Here is a 24,150-nt window from a genome sequence, read left to right as displayed (position 1 = left end):
TTCTCAAGATCTAAGTGAAAAACAACTTATTAACAGACTGGCTTAGGTAACATATTCCTGGAACAACTTGACAAAAACACAAGTTTACTAGAAACATGGAAAGAATAGAAAATTAACATATACCTTAAGAGGTAAAAGAAGCTTTTCTTGGGCCAGGGATTTAGCTCAGTGGCATCGCTCCTGCCTTGCAAACGCAAGGTCCAGAGTTTGATCCCTGGTACAAAAATAAATAAATAAATAAAAGACAAAAGAAGCTTTTCTTTCAGGAAGTTTGTGCCAAAAGTAAAATGATTCAATAATATGGGTGTTATATCCCAGGTAGAGTGATGAGAAGATATTTGATCTTTCTAGATGAAAATACCAGCAACAATAGTAATTATGGCAATAATAATAAGAAAAACTACGAATGATAAAAGGGAGAGGAATGAAAGCAATGACCCTAGTGAATATTGGAAAGTTCCATCCAGATGCCCTTACTCTTCAGGACTGAGATGCTCATTCCTCTAGCATTTGAGGGTGTTGAAAATTGTTGTGTTAACGAAGAGAGATTATGTAAAGGTGCAAATTTCCAATGATGAATGTCATTATATTGTATACCTAAAATGTACCAATTATTACAGTGAATAATCGATAATGCAAAATAGGAAGAAAAGGTCCAAAGGGGTAGGGGTAGTGGGAGGGGGAGGGGAAAGGAAAGAAGGGAAAGGAAAAATGATGAGAAATGGAGAAAATAGAAATAAAGTCTTTGTAAATAGGGAAGGGTGGAGGGGGTGAAGGGAGGGCTACGAATGGGGAAAAAATAAGAGCCAAGATGCATTATGTAAAGGTACAATTCCCAATGAGAAATGTAATTGTGTTGTATACCTACAATGTACCAATAAAAAGAATTTAACAAAAAAAAGAAAATTGTTGTGTTTATATCTGAGCCTCTTTTTCATGGATTACTCTTGGCTGAAAAGAATTGACTTTCCCAAAGTCATGGCCCCTTTCCAAGAGGCAGTCTGCATCCAATGATTGGTCAGTAGAGAGGTATAAAAGTTTGGGCCCTTTTTCTAATTTCATACAGCTCTGCAGGAGCACATTAACCTGAGCTCCCTGTAAAATTGACTAAACTATTTGTTGTGATGACACTGCTTTTCAACTTCTCCTTCTACACATTTCTGCTTCCTTTGTTTCCCCATAGGTGTTGAATCTAAAACTGCTCCCCAATAAAATTTTTCAGAAAAATCTACTTCATGGTCACATTCCTAGAAAAATCAACGTACAACTGAGAGTGTAAATAAGCACTAAAAGGATTAATAACTAATAATTGATACTTTGAAATAGGAAAAGGTCCAAAGGGGTAGGGGTGTTGGGAGGGGAAGGGGAAAGGAAAGAATGGAAAGGAAAAATTATGAGAAAAGACAAAAAAATGGAAACAAAGGATGTAAATAGGGAAGGGTTTAGGGGTGAAGGGCACACAGGTAATGGGGAAAAAATAAGAACCAAGATACATCATGTACAAGTACAAGCACCCAAAGATAAATGTAAATGTATTGTATACCTAAAATGTGCCAATAAAAGAATTTAAGAAAAAAAAAAGAAAAATCAATGTACAACAGATATAAATAAATTACTAACTATATATCAAATCCTGTTATGTTTCAAATTTTAACACATTGAATCTTCACAACATTATGGAATAGGTAACATTATTATGTCTACTTACAGATGAAGATACAAGGTAGAAAGGGATTAAGTAACTTGCCCAAGGTCTTGAGTCTGGTAAGTATCAGAAAAAGTCAGTTACTATAAATTTACATCACATGCTCTTAACCACTATGCTATAATTCCTTTTAATCTTGATATAGGGTTTGATTTCGGAAGTATTTTTAAAGGAGCCTATCTGACTTCATTTCCATTCAACTTAATTTGAAAAATGACACCTCTTTTCACAAGAACATTAAGAAGGAACTACTATGCTAAAATTAGAGCTTCTATCCTCCTTGCTCTTCCTTAATTTTGCAATACAAGAACCAAAGTAATCCTGTAAAAAGTCATATCCTTCTGTTTTTCTGATAAAAGTCTTTCAGTAGTTTCTCATTTCACAAAAAAAGCAAAATTACTATATGATAGAATTATTTTATGATAGAAGTATAATTTGTTCCTCTGCTAGGCTCCATCACTACATGTCCCTCATTGTGGGAGAAGTACAATTCTCACCTCATTGCAGCAAGCTTAGCCATGAGATTTGATTTTGCCAATGAACTATGACAATAATATGTCTGAGCAGAAGCATTAAGAGGTATCATATGTCTTCACTGTGGTTCTTTTTACCTCTACAACAAGAACAGATTTCCTGTATATAGACTACTCCATTAGGTTGGTTACCTGAATCAAAACAACATAAATAATACAGAAAATCATGAAGGGCATGTAAAATGAGTCAAAAATTTGAGAGTTTTAAAAAGCCACAGTGTAACTTAAAGAAAGCCCCATATATATTAATGAGGCCACTTACTACATGAAAAACCCCTCACCTTTCACCATGAAATATTTAATTTTATTTTCTACTAGTACTCCTGAAGACTGAGTCCAGCTTTAACTCATGAGTGTATTAAAGATGCAATCTTCTCCCCCCACTCTCATCATTTTCTCTCAGGACCAATCTGAAAACCCCGAGAATTAGGTTAGGTGTGCCTCCTCTTAATTCCCATAGAACACTCTAATTTATATATATATATATATATATATATATATATATGTTAGAATATATTACTTGTGTTCATTTTATGATGGAAATTTCATAAATGTTTATTGAATAAGTTAGCACATAAAAATTTAATAAATGTTTATTGAATAAATTAGTGAATCAGCATTAATTTATTATACTTTTATTTTTCATTACATTTTATTACAGCAAAGCAAATACAGGTAAACATTGGTATACTTTACACAAAAGCAGACAGAAAGGGAGGCCAGCCACAACTTAGAGTCCTTTTTCAGTTGTTATACTTTTTGTTTGTTTAACATCTGTGAAGCTAGATCACTAGACTGGTGAATTTTTTCAAGCTTTCAAGAAAAAGCCTATATTTATAGCTATATGCTATATATTCTTTTCCAGATAATGCAATGAGATGGAAAGATTCCCAAAGCATATTACAACACTATTGAAACTCTTATACCAAAATACAACAGAGATAGCAAGTGGTCAATCACATTTACCTTACCAGACAGTATATTAAAACAATTGAAACTTTTCATGATACCAAACAGAAACTAAATATGAAAAGACATAAATGGAACTGGAACACAAATATCAAACACAATATGGACCCCCACCCCAAAACATAAGACTCAGGGCTCTAGGGCCCAGCCTATCAAGGCCTCTGATGCCACAAATTCCTCTACCTGACATTGTGAATAAGGATTTGCCTGTGCCCTGCCTGGGCTCTATTGGCCTCATCCTCCATTGCCTCCCTGTACTGCTCTGGCCAGTCCTGTGGCTCCTTTCTTTGGATTCTGGCCACATATCGCAGCGCTTTCATCTTGGAGGTTTCCAAGCGGGCTCTAGGGCCCCAAACAAACTCATATTGGACTGGATCGCTATCAGGAACTCGTAAACTATCTATGTAGCGCTGACTCAAATATCTACAAGTAATCACATGCTTTCTTCCAGTCTGAACCCCTAAGCCTCGAAGAAAGGCCCAAACTGCAGACTCCCTAGCATGATTACCCATTATAAAGATGAAGCTTAGAACCTGCATCAAAAAGTTGTTGCCTGGCCTATTTGGACTATCTATGATCTCTTCAGCATCTTCCATTTCCCTTCGGTTGTACAGGGTGTAAGAGTGATTCCTGGGATCAAGTACCACTAGTTCTGTCCCATACACGTGGTTCAGAGTGCGAGCAGCACGATTCAGGAGGTCAGGGAACACTTTGCTGCACTCTCGGCCAATGTAGTACAGAATTCCTTTCTTTGGTATAGGCAGCTTAGTTGAATCCATGAGCAGAAATAACTGCACCAGCTTCCTTGCTTTGCTCTCCATTCTTGACTCAGGCCATGAATGTGGGGGATATTTTGAGGGATAGCCAGAAACCTCTGCATCAGGAGATAATAAGTCTGCAGGAATTTCCTCAAAAAAGGGCCTTCTAAACTGAGGGACAGCCTGCCAATCATCAGCAGCAGCTCTGATAGCATCTTCCTCCAGAGCCTCATTGTATTGCTCTGGCCAGTCCATAGGATCTTTGTTATAGATCTTAGCCATGAACTTCAGAATTTTCATCTTGGTGGTTTCGAGGTGGGATCGTGGGCCCCAGAAAAACTCATACTCCACTGGTGTACAGTCAGTTATTGGCCTGTAGTCCAAGTAACGCTGCCACACAAACTCTACAGATAAAAGTCTCTTTGGGTTCCCAAAAATGGAAAGCCTTCTTTCTCGCTGCACCCCCATCCTCCAGAGCATTTCCCAAATCTCAGCCTCCTTAGCTTGGTTGCCATTCAAAAATATTTCTCCTAGGATCATCATCAGGAGGCCCATCTTTGGCCCATTTGGGCTGTCTTCTAACCCTTCAAAGGGCACAGGTCCCAGTTTGTTGAGCAGAATGTAGGTGCGTTCCTCAGGGTCGAGTTCCCTCAATTCAAACCTAAAAATACATTCCAAGTGGGCTGCTACTCGCCTGAGGATCTCAGGAAACTGGTTGCGATATTCTTTAACAATATGTTGCCGCATTTCAGATTCCCGTATAGGGTACTTGCTCTGATCCTTCACCAGCAGTAACTGCAACAATTCAGCTACATTCTGTTCCATAGGGTCCTGGGGTTTCAGAGTAAGGGCGACCTGGGAGGTGCTGAGACCCATAATGGTAATGGAGTTAGAGTTCTTATGGTCTCTCAGGACCTGGAATTCCACGGGGCCTTCTGCACCTTTGGGACCCTCAGAGTCTGCGGAGGCCTTGGCAACGCCAAGGTTTGGCAAAGCAACGGAGCACTTGGAAGAGTTCGGGCTCCCAGATGCACTGGAGCTCAACAATGCACCAGGGTTCTCAGAGGCAGTGGGCATCCCAGATAAGCCAAGTCCCTCAGTAGCACTGGACACCCGAGAGGTGCTTGGGCCCTCCCCGGAGGTCTGCAACCCCGAGATTTTGGAGCTGTTGCCAGAAAGGAGCAGCACAGAGGCGACCGGTTCCTCAAAAGCTGTGAGCGCCAAGGAGGTGCTCCGGCCCTCATCAGGAGTAGGCGGAGTGAAGATGCTCCGGCCTTCATCAGAAGGCGGCAGCACCGAGGTGCCGGGTGCGTCAGACACCGAGGTGCTCGGGCTCTCATCGGGGGTGGGGGGCACAGAGGTGCTGAGGCCTTGCCCGGAGAAGGGTGGCATGTTGATGCCTGGCCCCTCAGAGACAGTGGGCCGCATGAGAATACTGAGTTCCTCTCCGGAAGTGGGCGGCGCGGAGATGCTCAGTCCCTCAGAGGTGGTAGGCGGCACGGAGGTGCTCGGGCCCTCACCGGAGGTGGGTGGCAAATAGGTGCTCAGTCCCTCACCAGAGGTGGGCGGCACAAAACAGCTCGGGCCCTCGTTGGAGAGGGGCAACTCAGAGGTGTTCAGCCCCTCAGTGACAGAGGGATGCTCGGAGGCGCTCGAGCCTTCAGAGGCAGTGGGCGGCAAAGGGTTGTTTGGGCGCTCAGAGGCGGCGATCGACAGGTCGATGTTTGGCCCCTCGGAGACTGTAGGAGGTCCAGAGGCGCATGAGCCCTCAGAGGCAGCGGGCAGCACAGACGTGCTTGGGCCCTCACCAGGGGTGGATGGCACGGAGGTGCCTGGGCCCTCAGGAGCGCAGAGACCCTGGAGGATCTGGGGATCGCTGGGACCCTCGGGGACGTCTGGGCCTGGCATAGCAGCGGGGAGACCGGGGACGTTAGGGGCCTGCATTTCACCCCAGCTGCTGCTGTTGTGCGCAGTGGCCTTTGCACTGCTGCGACGGCGCGAGTTCTGGCTTACCAGCGACAAGGTCCTGTCGACCGGAGTGTGGAAGCAGACACCGACAGGCCCGCGATCTAGTAGAAAGAAGACAGGAGTTATGAAGGTGCCTTGGCACAAAACTGCCCTTAGCAGTAATGCCGCCGCTGCTGCTGCTGCCACAGCCAAAGTTCCAAGCAACTTACTGAAGCTGAAATCAGAGATGATGCAAAAGAAAGAAGGTGCTGGCCAACAGCGAACGCTAGTCTCAGTATACTCAGCTTCTCACACCCCTCCTTCTGCCGCAGTCCGCGCAGGCGCAGTCGGGCTCTGCGACAGGGAGACCCCGCCCCGCCCAACCCCTCCCCTGGGTTTGAGAAAGTGGATGTGGTGATTCTGCACCAAAGCAAGGAACATACTGACAGGAGGGAGGCTTTGGTAAGGTACATCAAGGAGAGTGGAGCAGATAGGGAATAAAAAACAGAGGAAATAATACCTACTTCTGAGTTACAGTATGATTAGAAGGCTTCTACACAGAGTGCCAGGCACTTTAGCAGATTCTCAAAATTGGTAGCTAGTATCTTGACATTTGCCATTTCCCCAAAACTGTTTCAAAGAAAATGTGCACGGTCTCTGGAATGGTGCAACCCTCATCTCTGTCCCCATCTGCTGTCATTTTATAGTAGGTTTCTAATAACTCTTTTCCTAATGTGAAACAGGAAGGACTCTTCTCTAGAGGCCCTGAGGGCCTGGGATTTAGTCCTAGGCAGTGAGCCCGAAATAAGCTTGAAAATCTCACTATTCCCAGGCCCAACTCTTACCAGTGCAGAGGATTGCAGCCTACCTTGGGAAATCCACTAAAACTCAAAGGTTTGTTTAATCCTCTTGCTCCCCACCCACCTGGCTCTTTAATAAGACTTTTGTGACAATCAATCGAGATACTGAGTGTAGATGATTGCTAACTTCTCTGTTTTATTCTGCTGCACTTTTGAGAAGATCCAATCCCGACTCTTTAGTTTATTCATTCAATAAGCACTGATCTGTCCAGAATTTACAGGATTCATTTCTTTGTCCTCAAGGAACTGGTGATGTAAAAGTGGAAATCAGACAAAAATAGAGTGAAGCAAAATTTTCTAGAAGTTTGTACAGAGTACAGTAGAGAGCAGGGTCAGTTCTACCTGTACATTGGAAAAGATTTCATAAAAGACTTCTTGAAAAGATCAGTGGTATATATTTACCAAAAGGACAAAGATGGAAAAACATTCCAGTTGAAAGCAGCACAGTAGCAGTGAGTTGGGAAGAGTGGCCTTCAGAGGTTGCTTTTGGAAGGAGGGGAGAGAGGAGCAGGGAGGGAGAGGAAGAGGGAGAGAGTGAGAAGGAGAGGGAGAGAGACAGGAGAGGGGGGAGCAAAGAAGGAAAGAGGGGGATGGGTGGGGAAGGAGTGAGAGGGAAAGAGAGAAAAGAGAGATTATTACTGTTGAATATTGATATGTTTATACTTTGCTGCAAACTTGCCAATACGTGATCTTTCTTAATGTTGCCACAAAAATCTGGAAGTAGAATTACTTTATACTTTCTTGGAGAAGGAAAATAACTAGCTACAGCCAAAGTGTCAGCACATTCTCCAAATGGAGAAGCAGTCCTACTTATGCCATGTGTCCATTTCCAGTTTTGGGAGGTCTGATGCAGATATGCTTGGAGACCTATTCAAAAGGGCAAACCCAAAACAAGTTATTTCTAAGCCTCAGAAATAGATATTCCTAACCTAGGATCCAGTGATTCCCAAAGATGCTGAAGTTGTTCAAATCTTAAAACTAGCATGTTTACTTCTAGAAATAGAACCTAAGAAAATCAGAAGTGATATTTTCAAAGATTATACTAAAATAGTTTTCATTATATAATTTATTCTAATGTAACAGCTAAACATTATATGTACGTTAAAGAATAAGTTTATTTTTAAAAAATTATGGTACTGGGGCCAGGGACTTAGCTCAGTGGTGTTGCTGCCTACCTCACAAGTGCAAGGTCCTGAGTTCAATCCCTGGTACCAAAAAAAAATTATGGTCCTAAAAATGAAATACCAGTAAGTTATTATGATGATATTGAAGAGTTCTGTTTTTGATAATGTGTAGTTGCTATCAAGAGACCTGCAAAAAAGCAACTAGAAATTTTGAGAATACCAAATGAAGGCATCAAAAGCTAGCAAGACAGCAGCAGAAATCTATCAAGACAACAAAGTCGTGAAAAGTCTCAGGAAAAAAAAGAAAGTGCACAAAGGTGAAACTTACATTGCATGCAGGTTTGTCACTCAAGGAATTTAACAAATTGCAAGCTGACAATCTGGAATTCTAAACCTACCAAAGCTCCCCATCAAAAGTGAAGGTGCAATAGGGACAGTTAGACTGCTGTGGTGACCTATGTCTGTAGTCTCAGCTTCTGGGAGGGTCAGGTAAATCACTTCACCCTGCAGTTCAGCCTGGGTAACCAATATATATATATATATATATATATATATATATATATATATATATATATATATATATATTTATATATATATATTTTATATATATATTTTTTCATATATATATATATATATGGAAAGAACTAAAGACATTTCCAGAAAATAAAATAGTAAACTTATCACTGGCAAGCCCACATTAAAGTAGCTAAACACTGAGAATAAAGTTTCCAATATGCAAATGAAGAGATGAAAGAAGTGAATAGTAAATTATGTATTTAAATATAAGAAACTGTAGAAAGTTTTTCTATTAATACATGTTTACAATGCATTCAATTTACAATCATCTTGGGGAATGGTTATATGTACATATTACACCTTGTTTCTTTTTTTTAATCCCTTCTCCCTTCCCTCCTCCTCCCCTCCTCTCCTCCAATTCCCCTATCCCCATTTTCAAACTTACTAATATTATTTGTCTTAGCTGTTTTTATGGTTTATAGTGTTTACATTAATTGGGGGTATTAAGTTCCCATACATGGCACAGTTTTATTCCACTAATTTCTCCTTCTCCTCTTCCTCACCCATCACTCTTATTCCCTTGGACCACTTCCCTATTGCAGGAGATCTGTCCCCTTGTCCCTTTCTATCCATCCTTTAACATTTTCTTTGTTTGCACTTTGTCTCACTCAAATGAGAGATACCATATGGTTTTTTGGTTTTTGGGTTTTTTTGGTACCTAGGATCGAACCTGGGTCCTTGCACTTGCAAGGGAGGAGGCGGAACCACTGAGCTAAATCCCCAGCCCCACCATATGGTATTTAAGTTTGTGTGTCTGGTTTATTTTACTCAAAATTATATTTTCCAGGTGCATCCATTTTCCTACAAAAGTCTCAAATATGTCATTCTTTTATTTATTCATTAAGTCTATTGGTACATTTTAGGTATATATTATGATCACATTTTTCATTGGGAATTTGTACCTGTACATGATATATACTGGTTCTTGATTTTTCCCCATTCCCCTTCCCTCCCTTCCCCACTCCCATTAACAAAGGCTTTGATTTCAATTTTTTCCTTTTTTCCTCATATTATTTTCTTTCCCTTCTTTCTTTTCCCCCACTCCCCTCCTACTGCCCTTTCCCCTTTGGACCTTTTCTTCCTATTTCACAATATCTATTATATATTTTGGTCCTCATACTTTCAGTTTCTCACACCAGAGAAACAATTTGGTATTTGCACATGTGTGTCCCATTTATTTCACTGAAAATTATGGCTTCAATGTACATTCATTTAGCTATAAATGTCTCTAGTTTATCATTTTTATGGTTGATTTGTACTCCATTTTACATGCACTCGCACACACACACACACACACACACACACACACACACATCTTCTTTAACCAGTCACCAGGTGATGGGCAATTGGGCTGTTTCCAAGTTTTAACTATTACAACATGGGAGCGCATATATCACTTCGGTATGATGCTTTTAATTCTTTTGGGCATTTTCCCAGCAAGGGAATAGCTGGGTCAAAGGGGACCTCTAATTCTAGTTTTTTGAGGAATCTCCTTACTGATTTCCACAGTTTCTGCACCAGCCTACACCCCCACCAACAGTAGAGCAGTGCTCCTTTTTCTGCACAGCCCCACCAGCATTTGTTATTGGTTATTTCTTGATAGCAGCCATTCTTTCTGGAGTGAGATGGAATCTCAGCATTGTTTCCATTTACATCTCTCCAATGACCAGTGATGTTGAACATTTTTTCATGTTTATTTGCTATTTCTACTTCTTTGTCTGAGAAATATCTGTTCATTTCAGATGTGTATTTTTGGATTGGGTCTTTAATATAATGATAATATGCCTTGGTGAACTTCTTTCATCATGATTGTTTGATGTTTTATAAGCATTACTTACTTGTGTTTTAAACTCGTTTCTTTATGTTTGGGGATTTTATTCCATAATTTCTGCATGTTAGTGAATCCATCTGTGTTATCTTCTATATAGTTTTTCTAACTCCAATTAGCCTTAGATTGGTCTTGTTGCCATCTAGTAGCTTCTGGATAGTCTCCTCCTGTTCTCTTATTTTCTTTTTGGCTTTTTTGAGCACTTTATCATAATTCACTCTTGTCTTCACATTGTCTTCATTTCTGCATTGTATGAATTTTGTACTGTTTTTCATTTCAGGTATTTCTCTCTGACATCTTTTTAAGGATTACACATCCTTGTTGAATCTGTCATTGAAATTTTGAACTGTTTTGATTACCTTGTACAGTTTTTTACCTATCTTCCAAAAATGTATTGCAGGCATATTAGGTGTAATTCCTGTAAACTTTTGGTTCATTTCCTCATCTATTTTCTTCATCCCTTCTAAGAACTTCTCATAGATTTCTACTTGCTATTTGTTTTCTTCTCCCTTTGTGATCCCTTGCTCTGCCTTGGGAGAGTAGAGGAGGGATGTTGGAGATCTTCTATTTCATTGTTTCCTCATTCTCCTACTTCTACCTGGGTTTGGTTAAATATATTTTTAAAATTATATGTGGCCCCCTCTTTATTCTCCTCCCTTTTTTCTAGGGGTGGAGTTACTGCAGGTTGGATACTAGAGAAGTGAGGAGAGTTTGTGGCTTACATGGAGAGTTTTAGTTGGATGTTGCCTCCACATTAATAATTTTCCACTTTGTATGTCCAGTGCTAGTATTTTCTCCTTCTGTTATTCACTTTAAGTGACTTTGACGCTGTCTCTATGTTTTGCCAAAAGAATTGCTTCTATTTATAACATCATCCATAGATTCAGTCTTATAACACTCCTATATGATAGTCCTTGCTGTTACTCTTACTCCATTTGTCTATTCTCTTTTTTTCCCCCATTGAGTTTATTAGTACATTGTAGGTATAACATACAGTTGCATACATCATTGGGATCTTGTACCATTACATGAGTATCTTGGTTCTTATTTTTTTCCCCTTCCTCTGCCCTCCCTGCCCTCCCTTCACCTCCTCCACCCTTCCCTATTTGCAAAGACTTTGTTTCCATTTTTTTCCTTTTCTCATATTTTTTCTTTTCCCTTCTTTCCTTTCCCCTACCCCTCCCACTTCCCCTGCTCCTTTAAACCTTTACTTCCTATTATACAATATCAATTATACGTTTTTAAAATTACAATATCAAGACCTAAGTGACATTACCACAGATGTAACAGAATTTAAAATGATATAGAAAGCAAATTACAAAAATCTTTTTTGAAATAAATTTGACAACTTCTAAGAAGTACATTGGAAGACAAATTAATGAAACTATCTCTGGAGGAAATATAAAATTTGAATAGCACCTATTAAAGAAAATATATTCCTAGCTTGAAAACTTACCTATATGACAACAGCAGGCTCATAAACATTTTAACTGATAAATTATATCAAACAATTAAAGCAGAAAAAAGAAGGAACACTTCTCCCCTCATTTTAGGAAATCAACATTGTGCAAATCTTAAAATTGGATAAAGATAATAGAAGGAAAAAGTATGAACATAGGTAGAAATTTGTTTAACAAAACAAACTATTGGAAGTCAGATCTGGCAGGATGTAGAAATTGGTTTTGTTATAGGGATGGCAGTGTTGGTTCAGCATTGGAAGATCCACCCCCACAAGTCATCATTTTAACAGAGGAAAGGAAAAAGCCATATGATCTTGTCACTAGTTGGAGAAAAAGTATTGGTCCAAATTCTACAGCAGTTCACGGTAAAAGCTATCAGGAGCCTAGAAGTAGAACAGAAACTTCTCAACAGATTAAAGACATGTACTTCATACTTCCAGTGAGAACACCTTGTATGAATGGAGAAGATACAATGATTTCTCCTTAAGGTGGGGAACGAGGGCAGATATGCTTACTCTTTATCTGTCCATTAAACTTTGAAACCTAGTCCCCACCAAAATAGTCTGGCAATAAAATGACACAACTAGGATAGGATTGGCAAGGTAGAAGCAAAATCTTTATATGTAGATGAAATGATCATCTACAGAGAAAATACTAAGAAATCTCGAAGAGCCCCTAGAACTTGTATTTGAATTTAGCAGGATTAGAAAACACAAGGTATACATAAAAATTCAGGTCTATGTATACTTGCTATAAATGAAGAATTGGATATTGAAATTTAAAAATTATGTATGAGTACAAAGGACCTAGAAAAGTAAAAAGAAAAAGAAAAGAAAACAGTGTTGGAAGATGTTTAATACCTAATTTTAAGATTTCTTCTAAAGCTACAGTAATCAAGGCAGTGTTGACATACGGATCATTGGAATAAAACAGAGAATCTAGAAATAGAACCACACATATGTGGTCCACTGAGTTTTAAAAGATTATTTAACATTAACATTTTATAGAATAAAAACTCAATGCAAGAGCCCGGGAAAAGATAGGGTTTTCAGCAAATGGCACTAAAACGACTGGTATCTGTATATAAAAAATTAACCTCAACCCTTTATTTCCATACATAAAAGTAATTTGAAAGGATCTATGAACCTAAATATGAAAGAATAAAAGTATAAAACTTTAAGAAGAAATTATAAGGGAAAATATTTGTGAATTTAGGGTAGGCAAGAACTTCCTAGGATACAAAAAACATGATTTATAAAAGAAAAACATTGATAAATGAGATTCCATCAAAATTTAGAACTTTAAATGACATCATTAAGATGAAAAGTAGTCCTTAAACAGACCATATTTACAATGCATATAACTGATGACCAGAATATATAAAGAACTCTTACAGCTCATTAACAGACAACCCAATTAAAAAGTAGACACAAGAAGATGATAAATAACCAGTACAGTACCAGGAAACATGTGCAACAGTAGAATCAGAAAAATACTAATCAGTACCATAGCAAGATTGAATTATACACTCATTAGGGAGATGAAGTTAAAAGTTTTAAAAGCCTTGTCATGGCTTTTTCTTTTTGTTGGATTCTCCTCCTTTGCATTTAATTTGTCACGCCCAAGGGATTCATTCTGCTGGGCTTCCTGGGGTTGTGATCCTCATTGTCTTTTCCTAGGATATTGTCTAAAACTTTTTGGAGTGCTGGTTTGGTATTCATGAAGTTCCTAAGGTGCTCTTTATTATGAAAGTATCTTATTTCTCCATCAATTTTGAAAGATAGTTTTGCAGGGTACCTCAATCTGGGTTGGAGGCTGTTTTCCTTTAGGGCTTGAAATACATCCCTCCAAGCTCTTCTTGCCTTGAGGGCTTGAGTTGAGAAGTCTGCTGTGATTCTGATGGGCTTTCCTTTGTATGTGACTTGTTTCTCTTCTCTCACTGCTTGTAGAATTTTGTTCCTCTGCTGGGTTTGTGGAATCCTAACAGTTACATGCCTTTGTGTAGATTCTTTTTGATCAAGGCTAGTTGGGTGTCCTATATGCCTCACTTATCTGTATATCAAGTACTTTTCCCCTGCTTGGGAAGTTTTCTGCCATCACTTCTGTGAATAGTTTTTTTTATGTCATCTGCACTCTCTCCTCTTTCTTCATTGACTCCAATCAATCAGTCTTACATTATTTTTCTTTACATCATCTAGCAGCTGCTGGATTGGTTTCTCACAGTCCCTTACAATTTTAAAGCAATTTTTCTTTTCCTGGTCACTAATTATCTTCTATATTTGAAGTTCTGTCCTCACATGCGCTCATTCTGCTTTGTAAACTTTCAATGGAGTTTTTAATCTCCTGGAAATGTGTTTGCATCTGTTTTATGGATTCCATTTGTTTCCTATGTTGGGATTCCATCATGTTCCTCAGATCCTCTATTTTTTTATCTGTATCCTCTCTAGATTTATTAATCATGTCTTGTACTATGAGCACAATCTTTGCTGTTATCTGAGAAATTATTTCTGGTTTTGTTTTTTCCAGATCCTCTTTTGTTGCCAGTTCATGGAGTGCAAGTGGTTGAGTATCAGATTGTTCCATCTCGTTTCCCTTTGGGGTTGCTGTAGGTGATCTGGAAGTCTGTTTTTGAGACTTGTTTATGTGTCTTCTCATTTCCATGATGTGGGGGGGGGGGTTGTACTGGTGGCACCAGCACAGCTCTCCTCCTCTGCCCTAGGAATGAGTGGTGGAATGACCTTTGTCCTCTATGTACACTATGACCATTTATTATTTGTGGTTGTTATCCTGTAAGGTAGGTGAGTTGGGCTGGGAAGAATGGGGGATGTTTGGATGAGTAGTGCTAAGCAGAAAGGGAGATTAGTAGTAGATGAGAAGATAAAATGATGTGGAGTCTGATTTTAATAGAGTACTTTTAGTTGAGTTAAATGTTTAGTATTGAGGGCTTTCAAAGGATATTTTGTTAGAGTAAGGGTGAAATATGGGTGAAAGTGATATACTTTGTGATTGAGGAAAGCTATGTGGTTTATCAGAACTTGCTGATAGAGAAGACAATAAGCTAGGTAAGATATGGAAGAGTCAACCTCTTAGGATGGGAGGGATAAGGAATTATACAAGTGAATATAGGAGTGACTGTGAGTAGGCTAAGTATGGTGAATTTAAAAAGTTGGAAGGAGTTTACTGTGTGGGAAAAGAATAAAGAAATATGTTCATAATATTGTCTTGGGGTTTTGCGGAAAAGAAATCATATAAAGAACTGAGATGAGGGAGAGAAACTAGACACCTATTAAATCAGAGCTAATGATAAAACAAATATACAAGAGTAACAACCTAGGGGCCGGAGATTTAGCTCAGTGGTTCCGGTGCCTGCCTAGCAAGCGCAAGGTCCTGAGTTCAATCCCCAGTACCAAAAAAAAAAAAAGAGTAACAACCTAATTTACACATGAAACAATTAAGGAACATAACATAATTCCACATTACAAAGTAAATAAAAAATATACACAAATTTAAACCAATAAGATGTCCAATGAGAATACAGATATTCCAATGAAACATTGACATTGCATATGTGATTCCCAAGTAGTTTCTTTGCCAGAGAGTATGAGTGCTCATACTGAAATTACTCCTCTGATCTCTCCACTGCATAACTGAAGTTAACTCAGACTCAGGACTTCTTTCTGCCAGGTGTCTGACCAAAGGAATCAAGCCTGCCTCTCAGCATGACTCCCCGCCACCCAGTCTGGTCTCCAACTGCTGGAAGTCTCTAGTGACTGTCCTTCCCTCATCCACTCTGGAAAGTTGGTAGTGTGAAGCAGCCAAGGGGCTGTTCTGGGACCGAGATTCAAACACTTAGCCCTCCCCTACAGTGGTGTCCCACTCAGCTGTTGCTCTGCATGACTGTGTCCTCATGCACTTCTACCATATCACTCACCAACTGTTGACTCTGGAGTGCTGCTTGGAAGCAGTGTCTCACATTCTTTCTGCTGTCTCCAACTGCATAAGATTCTCCTCACCCTAATGCAGTACTCCATGAGTAGAGCAGTTTTTAGTTTCACTTTGCCTCCTGGTTGGCAGCAAGCCAGCTGCTTTCAATGGCCCCAACGTCTCTCCTCTGTGGCATAGCTACCTCTTATGTATCACTTAATGCTATTTTCTTCTCTTCTGTCAGTTCCCTTGTGGTTCCCTTGTACCCTCCTCTCACTTTGGTTCCTCTCAAAGCTAATGTTTTCCAAATTCTAGACATTTTGTCCTGGAAAATCTGGTTACTGGCACTCACTACTCCACCATTTTGCCTCTTCTTACTGTAGAGAGTTTAAGGAAGTTGGTACCTGATCAAAGTAGACATGACCCCAAAGTGGTCAAACCATATGAATTTTATTTAGTCAACAAAGAGGGTGGTGGTTGGGAAGCTCATCAAAGGTTGAGACCTTCAAGAGCCTGGGTTCAGGGTACCACCCAGAAGATGGGAAGGGCAAGGAAACTTTAAGGGAGAAAAGAATCAAAGGGGAGAGTTATGTATCTATGTAAATATATAAAGTATCTCAGAAGCACAACAGGAAATATCTGGGTCAGAGAACCCTAAAGGTAGTAGATTAGGGTTTGTTCTTTCTATCTCCCAAGTTTATCTAATCTATGGCTAGCTGATGGGTATGGTTTCATAGGGCTCTCCAAACCACACAGCCTCTAAATGGCTAAAAATCTGCTTATTGAGGGCTATATTTAGAACACTTGAGGACTGGGGATTTAGCTCAGTGGTGCCACACCTGCCTCTCAAGGGCAAGGTCCTGAGTTCAATCCCCAGTTCGGAAAAAAACAAAACAAAATACTTGATTGTGTTAAAATTTGAGTTTGATATTGGCAGGTGTTTGAGCTAACAGACCTCATTTGTTTGAAGAAGTACATAACAAGCACCAATACTTCCAAAATTATTATACAGATGTGATGCAGTTCTGATCAAAATCCCAGAAGCATTTCTCACAAAAATAGAGAAAACAATTCTAAAATTTATTTGAAACCAGAAGTGACCTAGAATAGCAAAGGCAATTCAGGGCAACAAAGGCAAGGCAGGAGGCATCACAATCCCTGACCTGAAATTATACTACAGAGATAGTGTGATCAAAATAGCATGGTATTGGGGGGCAGAGGAAAGACCTGAAGATCAATAGAACAGATTAGAAGACACAGAAACAACTTCAAACACATTCAGCCACCTTATTTTTGACAAAGGGGCCAAACACTACCACTGGAAGAAGGATAGCCTCTTTAATGAGTAGTGCTGAAAAAACTGGCTTTTTACACGTGAAAGACTAAAACTAGACCTATGCTTTTCACTATGCACTAAACTAAAATCAAAATGGTCAAAGATCTAAATATTAAAACAGAAACATTAAATCAGCTGGAAGAGAGATTAAGGAGAACACTTGAAGACATTGGCATAGGAAATGATTTTCTGAACAAAACCTCAGTTGCATGTGAACTAGAACAAAGAATCAACAAGTGGGATCTCTTCTTGTTAAAAAGCTTCTGCACAGCAAGAGAAACCACCAGTAATGTGAAGAGACAACCCACAATGTGGAAAAAAATTTTTACCAGCTGTTCCTCATAAAAAGGTCTAATGTCTAGAATATATAAAGAACTTAACAAAATCAGACCTCCCAAATTTAAAGATCCAATCCAAAAATGGGCATCTGAAATGAGACATTTCTCAGACAAAGAAGTAGAAATAACAAATAAATATTTGAAAAAACATTCAACATCATTGGCCATCTGAGAGATGCAAATGAAAACAACGCTGAGATACCATCTCACTCCAGAAAGAATGGCTAATATAAAGAAATCCACAGGCTGGGTATTTAGCTCAGTGGTTCTGCCACCTGCCTCGCAAATGCAAGGTCCTAAGTTCAATTTCCGGTACCAAAAAGAAAAAAGAGAAATCAATCAAAAACAAATGCTGGCGGGGCTATGGGGGAAAAGGAACCCTTCTCAACTGTTGGTGGGAGTCAGACTGATGAAACCATTGTGGAAATCAGTGTGGAGATTCCTCAAAAAACTAGGATTAGAGGTCCCATTTGACCCAGCTACTCTTCTGTGTATCGTCCCAAAAGAACTAAAAACATCATACCACAATGATATATAAACACCCATGTTTATAGCAGATGACACAGTTTATGATAGCTAAATCTTGGTAACAACCCAAATGCCAATCAACTGATGAATGGACAAAGAGGATGTGGTTTTTCTACACAATGGAGTACTATTCAGTCATAAAAAAAGATAAACTTGAGACATTTATAGCTAAATGAATTCATATTGCAGCTATAGTCTTATCTGAAATAAATTGGACACACATGTAAATATTGCATTATCTGGTGTAAGAAATTGAAAATGTAAATAGGGAACAAAAGGCATAGTAGACAATATGAAATAAGAAAAAATCGATCAGTAGGAATGGGGAGCTAGAGAGTGGAGAGAGGGAAGGAAGAAAAAGAAAAAAATGAGAAAAGAAGGAAATAATGGAAATGGGGCTTTTGTAAATAAGGAAGGGGAAGGGAGGGGAGCGGAATGGAAAAAAGAATCAAGATACACCATATAAAGGTAGAAATTCCCTGTGATGAATATGATCATTATGTAAATCTAAATTGTACCAATAAAATGAAAAGTGAAAAAAAATAAATAAATAAATAACAAGGGCCAATATACAGAGGCAAACTTTGGCTCATGTGTATAGCAATCTATCCTCTGGCTTCATGTTATTTCACAGCTTAAATGGTATGCTATTTTATAGTGCCTGAGTTTGGAGCCAGTGATCAGATGGGCAAGAATCTTATAAGGGCACAAACCAGGATTTTAAAGTCTTTTCACAGCCTGACCACCAACTTAGTGGGAGAAAGACAGAATAGATCAGAAAGGAGATTTTTACTTGTTCAAGTCTTTAGTCAATAGAGTGACACTATGACCTCTTTGATTCATATTCTTATCAATCAGACTTGGGGAGTGTCTTTTGTCACATGCAGCAAGGTGTTAAGGTAAATAGACTTTTCCTTCAGTAGCCAATAAGTAGTCCAGGATTAAGCATTTATCTACCAACATAGGTCTTAGCACACCTGAGACTCTCAAGTGTTTCAGTCCTTCAGCTGTTTAATTGGTATGGATAACTCCTTAAGCATAGTCATCTATCTTTTAATTCTTGTGTGGCATCTTGGACTTGTACTGTACCCAAAATTAGTGATCCTCAGGGAGTTATTACAATGCAGACTGCTAGGAAAACTCTTCTGCAGAGTTGTCAGTTGCAGCTAGCATGGTTTGTGGAGGCAAGTACTTGGAGGTCTCATTTGTGTGTAAAACTACTGGAACTTTGAGCCAAACCGAAGTTCAGGAAATGTTGAGAGCTGGAGTGTAGGGAAGAACCTTATGAAAAAGGAAATCATTTGATGTCTTCACAGGCCCAATTGACACCCTCTGCTGCCAGTATTCTTTGTGTTCCTGTGAAACTAAGTTTTACATGCTTAGTGCATTTCCAGCTGGTATTGATAAGGACATATGATGTTATATTCAAACAAATTTCCTTATTTTCCATCTTGCATTCCTCTCATGGGTCAAATGAATTGGATATGGGCCCATTACATTAATGCCCATATAACTGCATAAGGTTAGCCTCTGGGTATTATTATTAGATGTCAAGAGTTAGGGGAAAGTTTGCCCAGGAGAATCTCAGATGTGCTAAGACCTATGTTGGTAGATAAATGCTTAATCCTGGATTACTTATTGGCTGCTGAAGGAAAAGTCTATTTCCCTTAGCATCTTGCTGCATGTGACAAAAGACACTCCCCAAGTCTGATAGATAAGAATATGAATCAAAGAGGTCATAGTGTCAGTCTGTTGACTAAAAACTTGAACAAGTAAATGTATAGTAAAATCAAGTAGACAGAAGGCCCAGTAAACAGTTAAACTTATCATCTTATGTATTGCTATGGCTGTAGCCATATGCAGGTTTGAGAAATCGAGTGTTCCTTCTTGCTCATATTGGTGTGCATTGGTGTTTGAGTTTCCTGATGATTTCCAGTAGTAAATAGTAGCAAAGTGTTTCCATGGGTTTATAATAATCTTCACAGGTGCTCTTGGCAGTCTAACAGAAGTTGTTAATTTAGCTGCATCCCAAATTAGATCCTAAAGTGTGAAGCACTCACGGGGATGCTCACAGTTGAGCCAAGTTTTTAAAAACATAAACACCAATTTTGCAATACATTTGGCCCATTTATATCCTTGTTTATCATGTTCCTATATTTCCTAGAGGAGCACTTGCTCCATCATTTCTATTCCCAGGAAATATTTTGTAGGGAATTCATTTGTACAGTCTTAATAGCCTCAAGGGTTATCCATTGGGAGATGGTAGTGTGAAACACCAATAAGTTTCTTCCCAAGTTAACTTGAATACCAAACTTCTCATTATAGTTTCTACCTCTTGTATGATAGGATGCGTACTGAGAGACTAAATATACTGAGAGAGGAGACCACTCCTCCATATGGAATTGGGCAACTATGGGTTAACTGTGTTATTAGACAACTATGGGTTAATTAGGTAACTATGCTCTTTGTAGAATGCACCTGAGTAGCCATGACAACTTCTGTAATCTGCCACGAAAGGAGCATAACAGACTCAGAAAGTCCTGCCAGAACTCTTTGTTCTCCCCTTTGCCCTGCTCTGCTTTGTGTAAATCCTGCTTGCTACATTCCCAGGGAAACTCCAATGGAATTTAGCTTTGTAGATGTAAAAAGAGGTATATAAAAGGAAGGACAAACTTCTATCCAGGGCTCTTGAGACTGACAAGAGTCATTGGCTGAGCCACTGACATCATTAAAAGCTGCTTTTTTCTCCTATCTTCATGCTAAAGAGTTATTTATGCCAGTGTTCTCATTGTTTCCTGATTCAATACAAATGGACAATGGTTGGCCCATATATAAAAATAGAAATTTAACCCATATCTTTCAGCAACTGTCTCAGGAAACCAACCACCCTGTTTACAATAAGCAGCCCAGGAAGCTAGTCTGTTGCAAGTCAGACTTGGAGGATGTCAGACTGCTTTTTCATAACAATCTAGGAAGTTAAAGAACTTCTGAAACAATCAGTGAAAAATAGCCAGGACTTCGTTAATAAGTGACAACTTACCTAGTTTTTGTCTATTTCCAACTTTGGACCAACCAGAGAAAGTCAAGTGTGCAACTCTTAAGTAATTACATAAGATGGCCCCACTTATGTTAGCTTGCCTGCAGCTTCCTCATGCTAATAATTTCCAGTCAGCACATACCTAAAGCCTTTTTTCCACTATAGTTTTCTACTCTTCTATTTGCATTTCAGTCTATGCTAAAATATATGTAACAGTGGTTGACTTCCTTGCTCTACCAAGTGCTGAATAAGTATCCTGTGCTTTTCACATTTCACATTTGTTATGTCCACAGTATGTTTTCTTAGGATACCCCAGAAAAGTAATGTTAGTCAGAAATTTCCCTCAAATATTTCACAAGCCTTTATTAATGGTGGGTTTCATGGGTCCCACAAATTTTCTAATATCTGTAAGGAAATACTCGGTAATTTGGGTAGAGAAACCCCTATGCAGAGAGAAGTGAGAGTTCTTCATGGGATTAAATATGTTTTATGAAAAATTGTCTTTGCTGAAATATTCTCTTATAACTGTATTTATTGTAGCAACCAGCCTTGTAGTTGTTGTAAAACCAGCTTTCACTGAGTATTACGTAAGACTTAGAGTTGGAATAGTGAGGTTAGGCTATGAAAGAATTCTCAAACTAATTGTAATGCCTGGTTTTTCAGATTTGCTTCAAGTCAAGTGATATCATGTTGTATACATTGTTTTACTTATTTATATTAATTGGAAGCTGGGAAAAAGTCACTTAGTATAATATTTTTCTTTCTCAATAAATGGGGCTTATTGTGGAAGAGGGAAGAATATCATAATTAAGAGGAAATGAGTCCGATCATTGTAGGGCCTTACACTGTTTATATTTATCATCATCCCATAAATATTAAAATTATGTTTATATTGGAAATCCTTTAGGGTTTATTGGCATTGGTTTTGGATTATTATGGCTTGTGTTTAGATGTCTTTCCAAAGCCACATGTGGTCACAGATGAGGCTTTTCAGAGGTGGCTGGATCTAGGGTGTGTGCTGCTGGCATCAAGTATGTGATGCTGGGATTGATGCATGGTGTAGTGCTAGGGTTAAGGCTGCCCCACCCTGGGTGTGTGTGCTACTCACCCTAAGGGTGGGTAGCCTGGATAAGATATAAAGGACTGAAAGAGGGTCACTGCTTTTCATTTGCTGCTTCTTCACTACATTACTGCCTTCCTGCCTTCTGCCTACCACGAACTGCTTTAGAGCTAGCCAACTATGAACTGAAACCTTTCTTCCTTTAACTTTGGGTGTCAGGTATTCTGTCTCCTCAATGAGAAAAATGACTGAGACAGCATTTTAAATTTCACTGCAGCAATCTTGAGCATCCTGATTGTAATATTGGGTACACATTGTCCTTGCATATTCTTTAAATGGGACTTTAAAAGCAGTGGCCCATTGTCTTGTTTGATGACAGTAGTTAATACGAATGAACTTACTCTATATTGAAGTAAAAGTTGGACAATAGGGCTTAGAAAATATGAGTCACAAGTGGTATGTTAGTCTATCTTAGCCAGAATGGGTGCTGTTAGTAGTAGTAGAGACAGAAGAAGCAGTGCTATATTCAGTGTTAATGTCTGTTGTTATGTTAATAGGATTGGCTAATCCAAATAACCAGTTAGGTGGTTCTCATTGTCCCCAAACTGACCCATGTTGTGTGTCTCTTTGTGGTGAGTCTATGCTATGTTGTTTCTAGACATATCTTGTCAAATAGAATGTAGATTACCTGGGCCAAGGTGATCCACCCATGGAAGTGTAGTCAAAACTGGTGGGCTAGATGTCTGCAGACTGGTGAGGCAGCATGTTCTGGAGTCCATATGCAGAAGACCAAGGACCCTTCTGTAAGAGAAGTCATATTAAGGGGGTCTGTTCAAGCTTAACTCAATAAGGAAGCCACAAGCATTGGAGGGTGAGGTATGATTCATAACCTAGACTTGTGCTACCTTTGGATTTAAATCCAGTCACAAAACAGGATGGAGCTAGGAATGTGATAAATCCAGTCACAAAACAGGATGGATCTAGGAATGAGATCTCTAGAAGGTGTCACAAGATCTTCCTTTGATATTCTTATAAAAGAAGAACAGCAGTGAAGTTCCTTTCCACAAGCATTTTCTATTCAGTTGCCTTCTAGGGAGGGCTTCTGGTGAAGACTACTGCCTTCCCAACATCAGGACTTCTGAGAGAAGATTTCAGAGATGATATCATCCCAAATATACCAAAACACCCCTCTTCACAACAAGCCAGAGAACAAATTACATTCACCTGCAAGAAAATTGTGGAATTGAGAAAGGAGATGTGTAAAAATATTGAGATGTATATTGACAATTATAAGGCATTAAAAAAACTCTGAACCTTCCAAAGATGACAGAAAAAGATGGATGCATCTAAGCTGGATATAACTAAGGCAATTGCCTGTTGAGAATGGCCTCTGGTCTTCTTGAGCTCCAGATCTACCTGGAGTGCATGCAGAACAATTTTCAGGGACAACATGGCTGAATAGAGGAGGAGCCACATTGAATGTACCTAGAGAAAATCAACTAAAAACAGGTAATCTGAATAAAAGGACAACATACAACCTGATGCCAAAATTAATTGGAAATAAGAGACTTGTAGACCAAACAAAGCATAAGCATAGGAGTTTATAAAAAGATGAAGTAGTCCACAGACTGCCTGTAGGACCTCTGTGGCACAGGAGCTGCCATTCCAGGAAGTTCCCAAAAGGCAGATGGAACCCCAATAGTGTGGTAGAATCAAACTACCTAGGATAGACTTAGCATATACTGCCCCTTTGCTTTTTTTCCTCTCCTCCAAACAAAGGTCGTTGCAACATGCTGGCATATTTTGCAAGCACACACAGGGACACATGACCAAGAAGCTGCTCCCTCCCCCATGGTCTGCTGGTTTGTTCTCACACTATGACAGGATAAAAAGCAACCTCTCACTGAGTTGAGAACTGTCAAGGACATATCAAGTGTGAGCAAGTTCAGAGTCCTCCAGTGAAAAACATGCCAGTGGAGCAGAGAAGTTAATGCTGCACACCATAGCAGCTAGTTAGAACTTCTAGAGACAGCGTGCAAAGGGATCATGGTGGCAGCAAAGGTAGTGAGTCCAACTGCAGCATTCCCACCCCCACCCTGCCTCCATCAGCATGGGAGGGGAGAAAGCCATGCCAGCAGAGTGGAATAGAGGAGGCTGTGCAAGGGCT

The 24,150-nt window shown here is 39.4% G+C and overlaps 1 protein-coding gene across 1 annotated transcript; it reads right to left on the bottom strand.

Annotated features, from left to right (window-relative positions):
- Nucleotides 1-2,857: 2,857 nt before the first annotated feature.
- On the bottom strand, nt 2,858-6,263 carry Magee1 (MAGE family member E1). Its single transcript, XM_013066545.3, has 2 exons — nt 6,143-6,263; nt 2,858-6,034 (listed from the first exon to the last, which is right to left on the bottom strand). Exon 2 carries the CDS (start codon nt 5,907-5,909, stop codon nt 3,387-3,389), a length of 2,523 nt encoding a protein of 840 aa, XP_012921999.1. The 5' UTR covers nt 5,910-6,034; nt 6,143-6,263; the 3' UTR covers nt 2,858-3,386.
- Between the last annotated feature and the right edge of the window lie 17,887 nt (nt 6,264-24,150).

Source organism: Heterocephalus glaber, unplaced genomic scaffold (assembly GCF_053883595.1).
Source record: "Heterocephalus glaber isolate CG9 unplaced genomic scaffold, H.glaber_assembly_v1.0 deba00001613, whole genome shotgun sequence".
NCBI lineage: Eukaryota > Metazoa > Chordata > Mammalia > Rodentia > Bathyergidae > Heterocephalus > Heterocephalus glaber.
The sequence above is the reverse complement of the archived record's forward strand: the minus strand, read 5'-3'. Positions and strand labels throughout refer to the sequence as shown.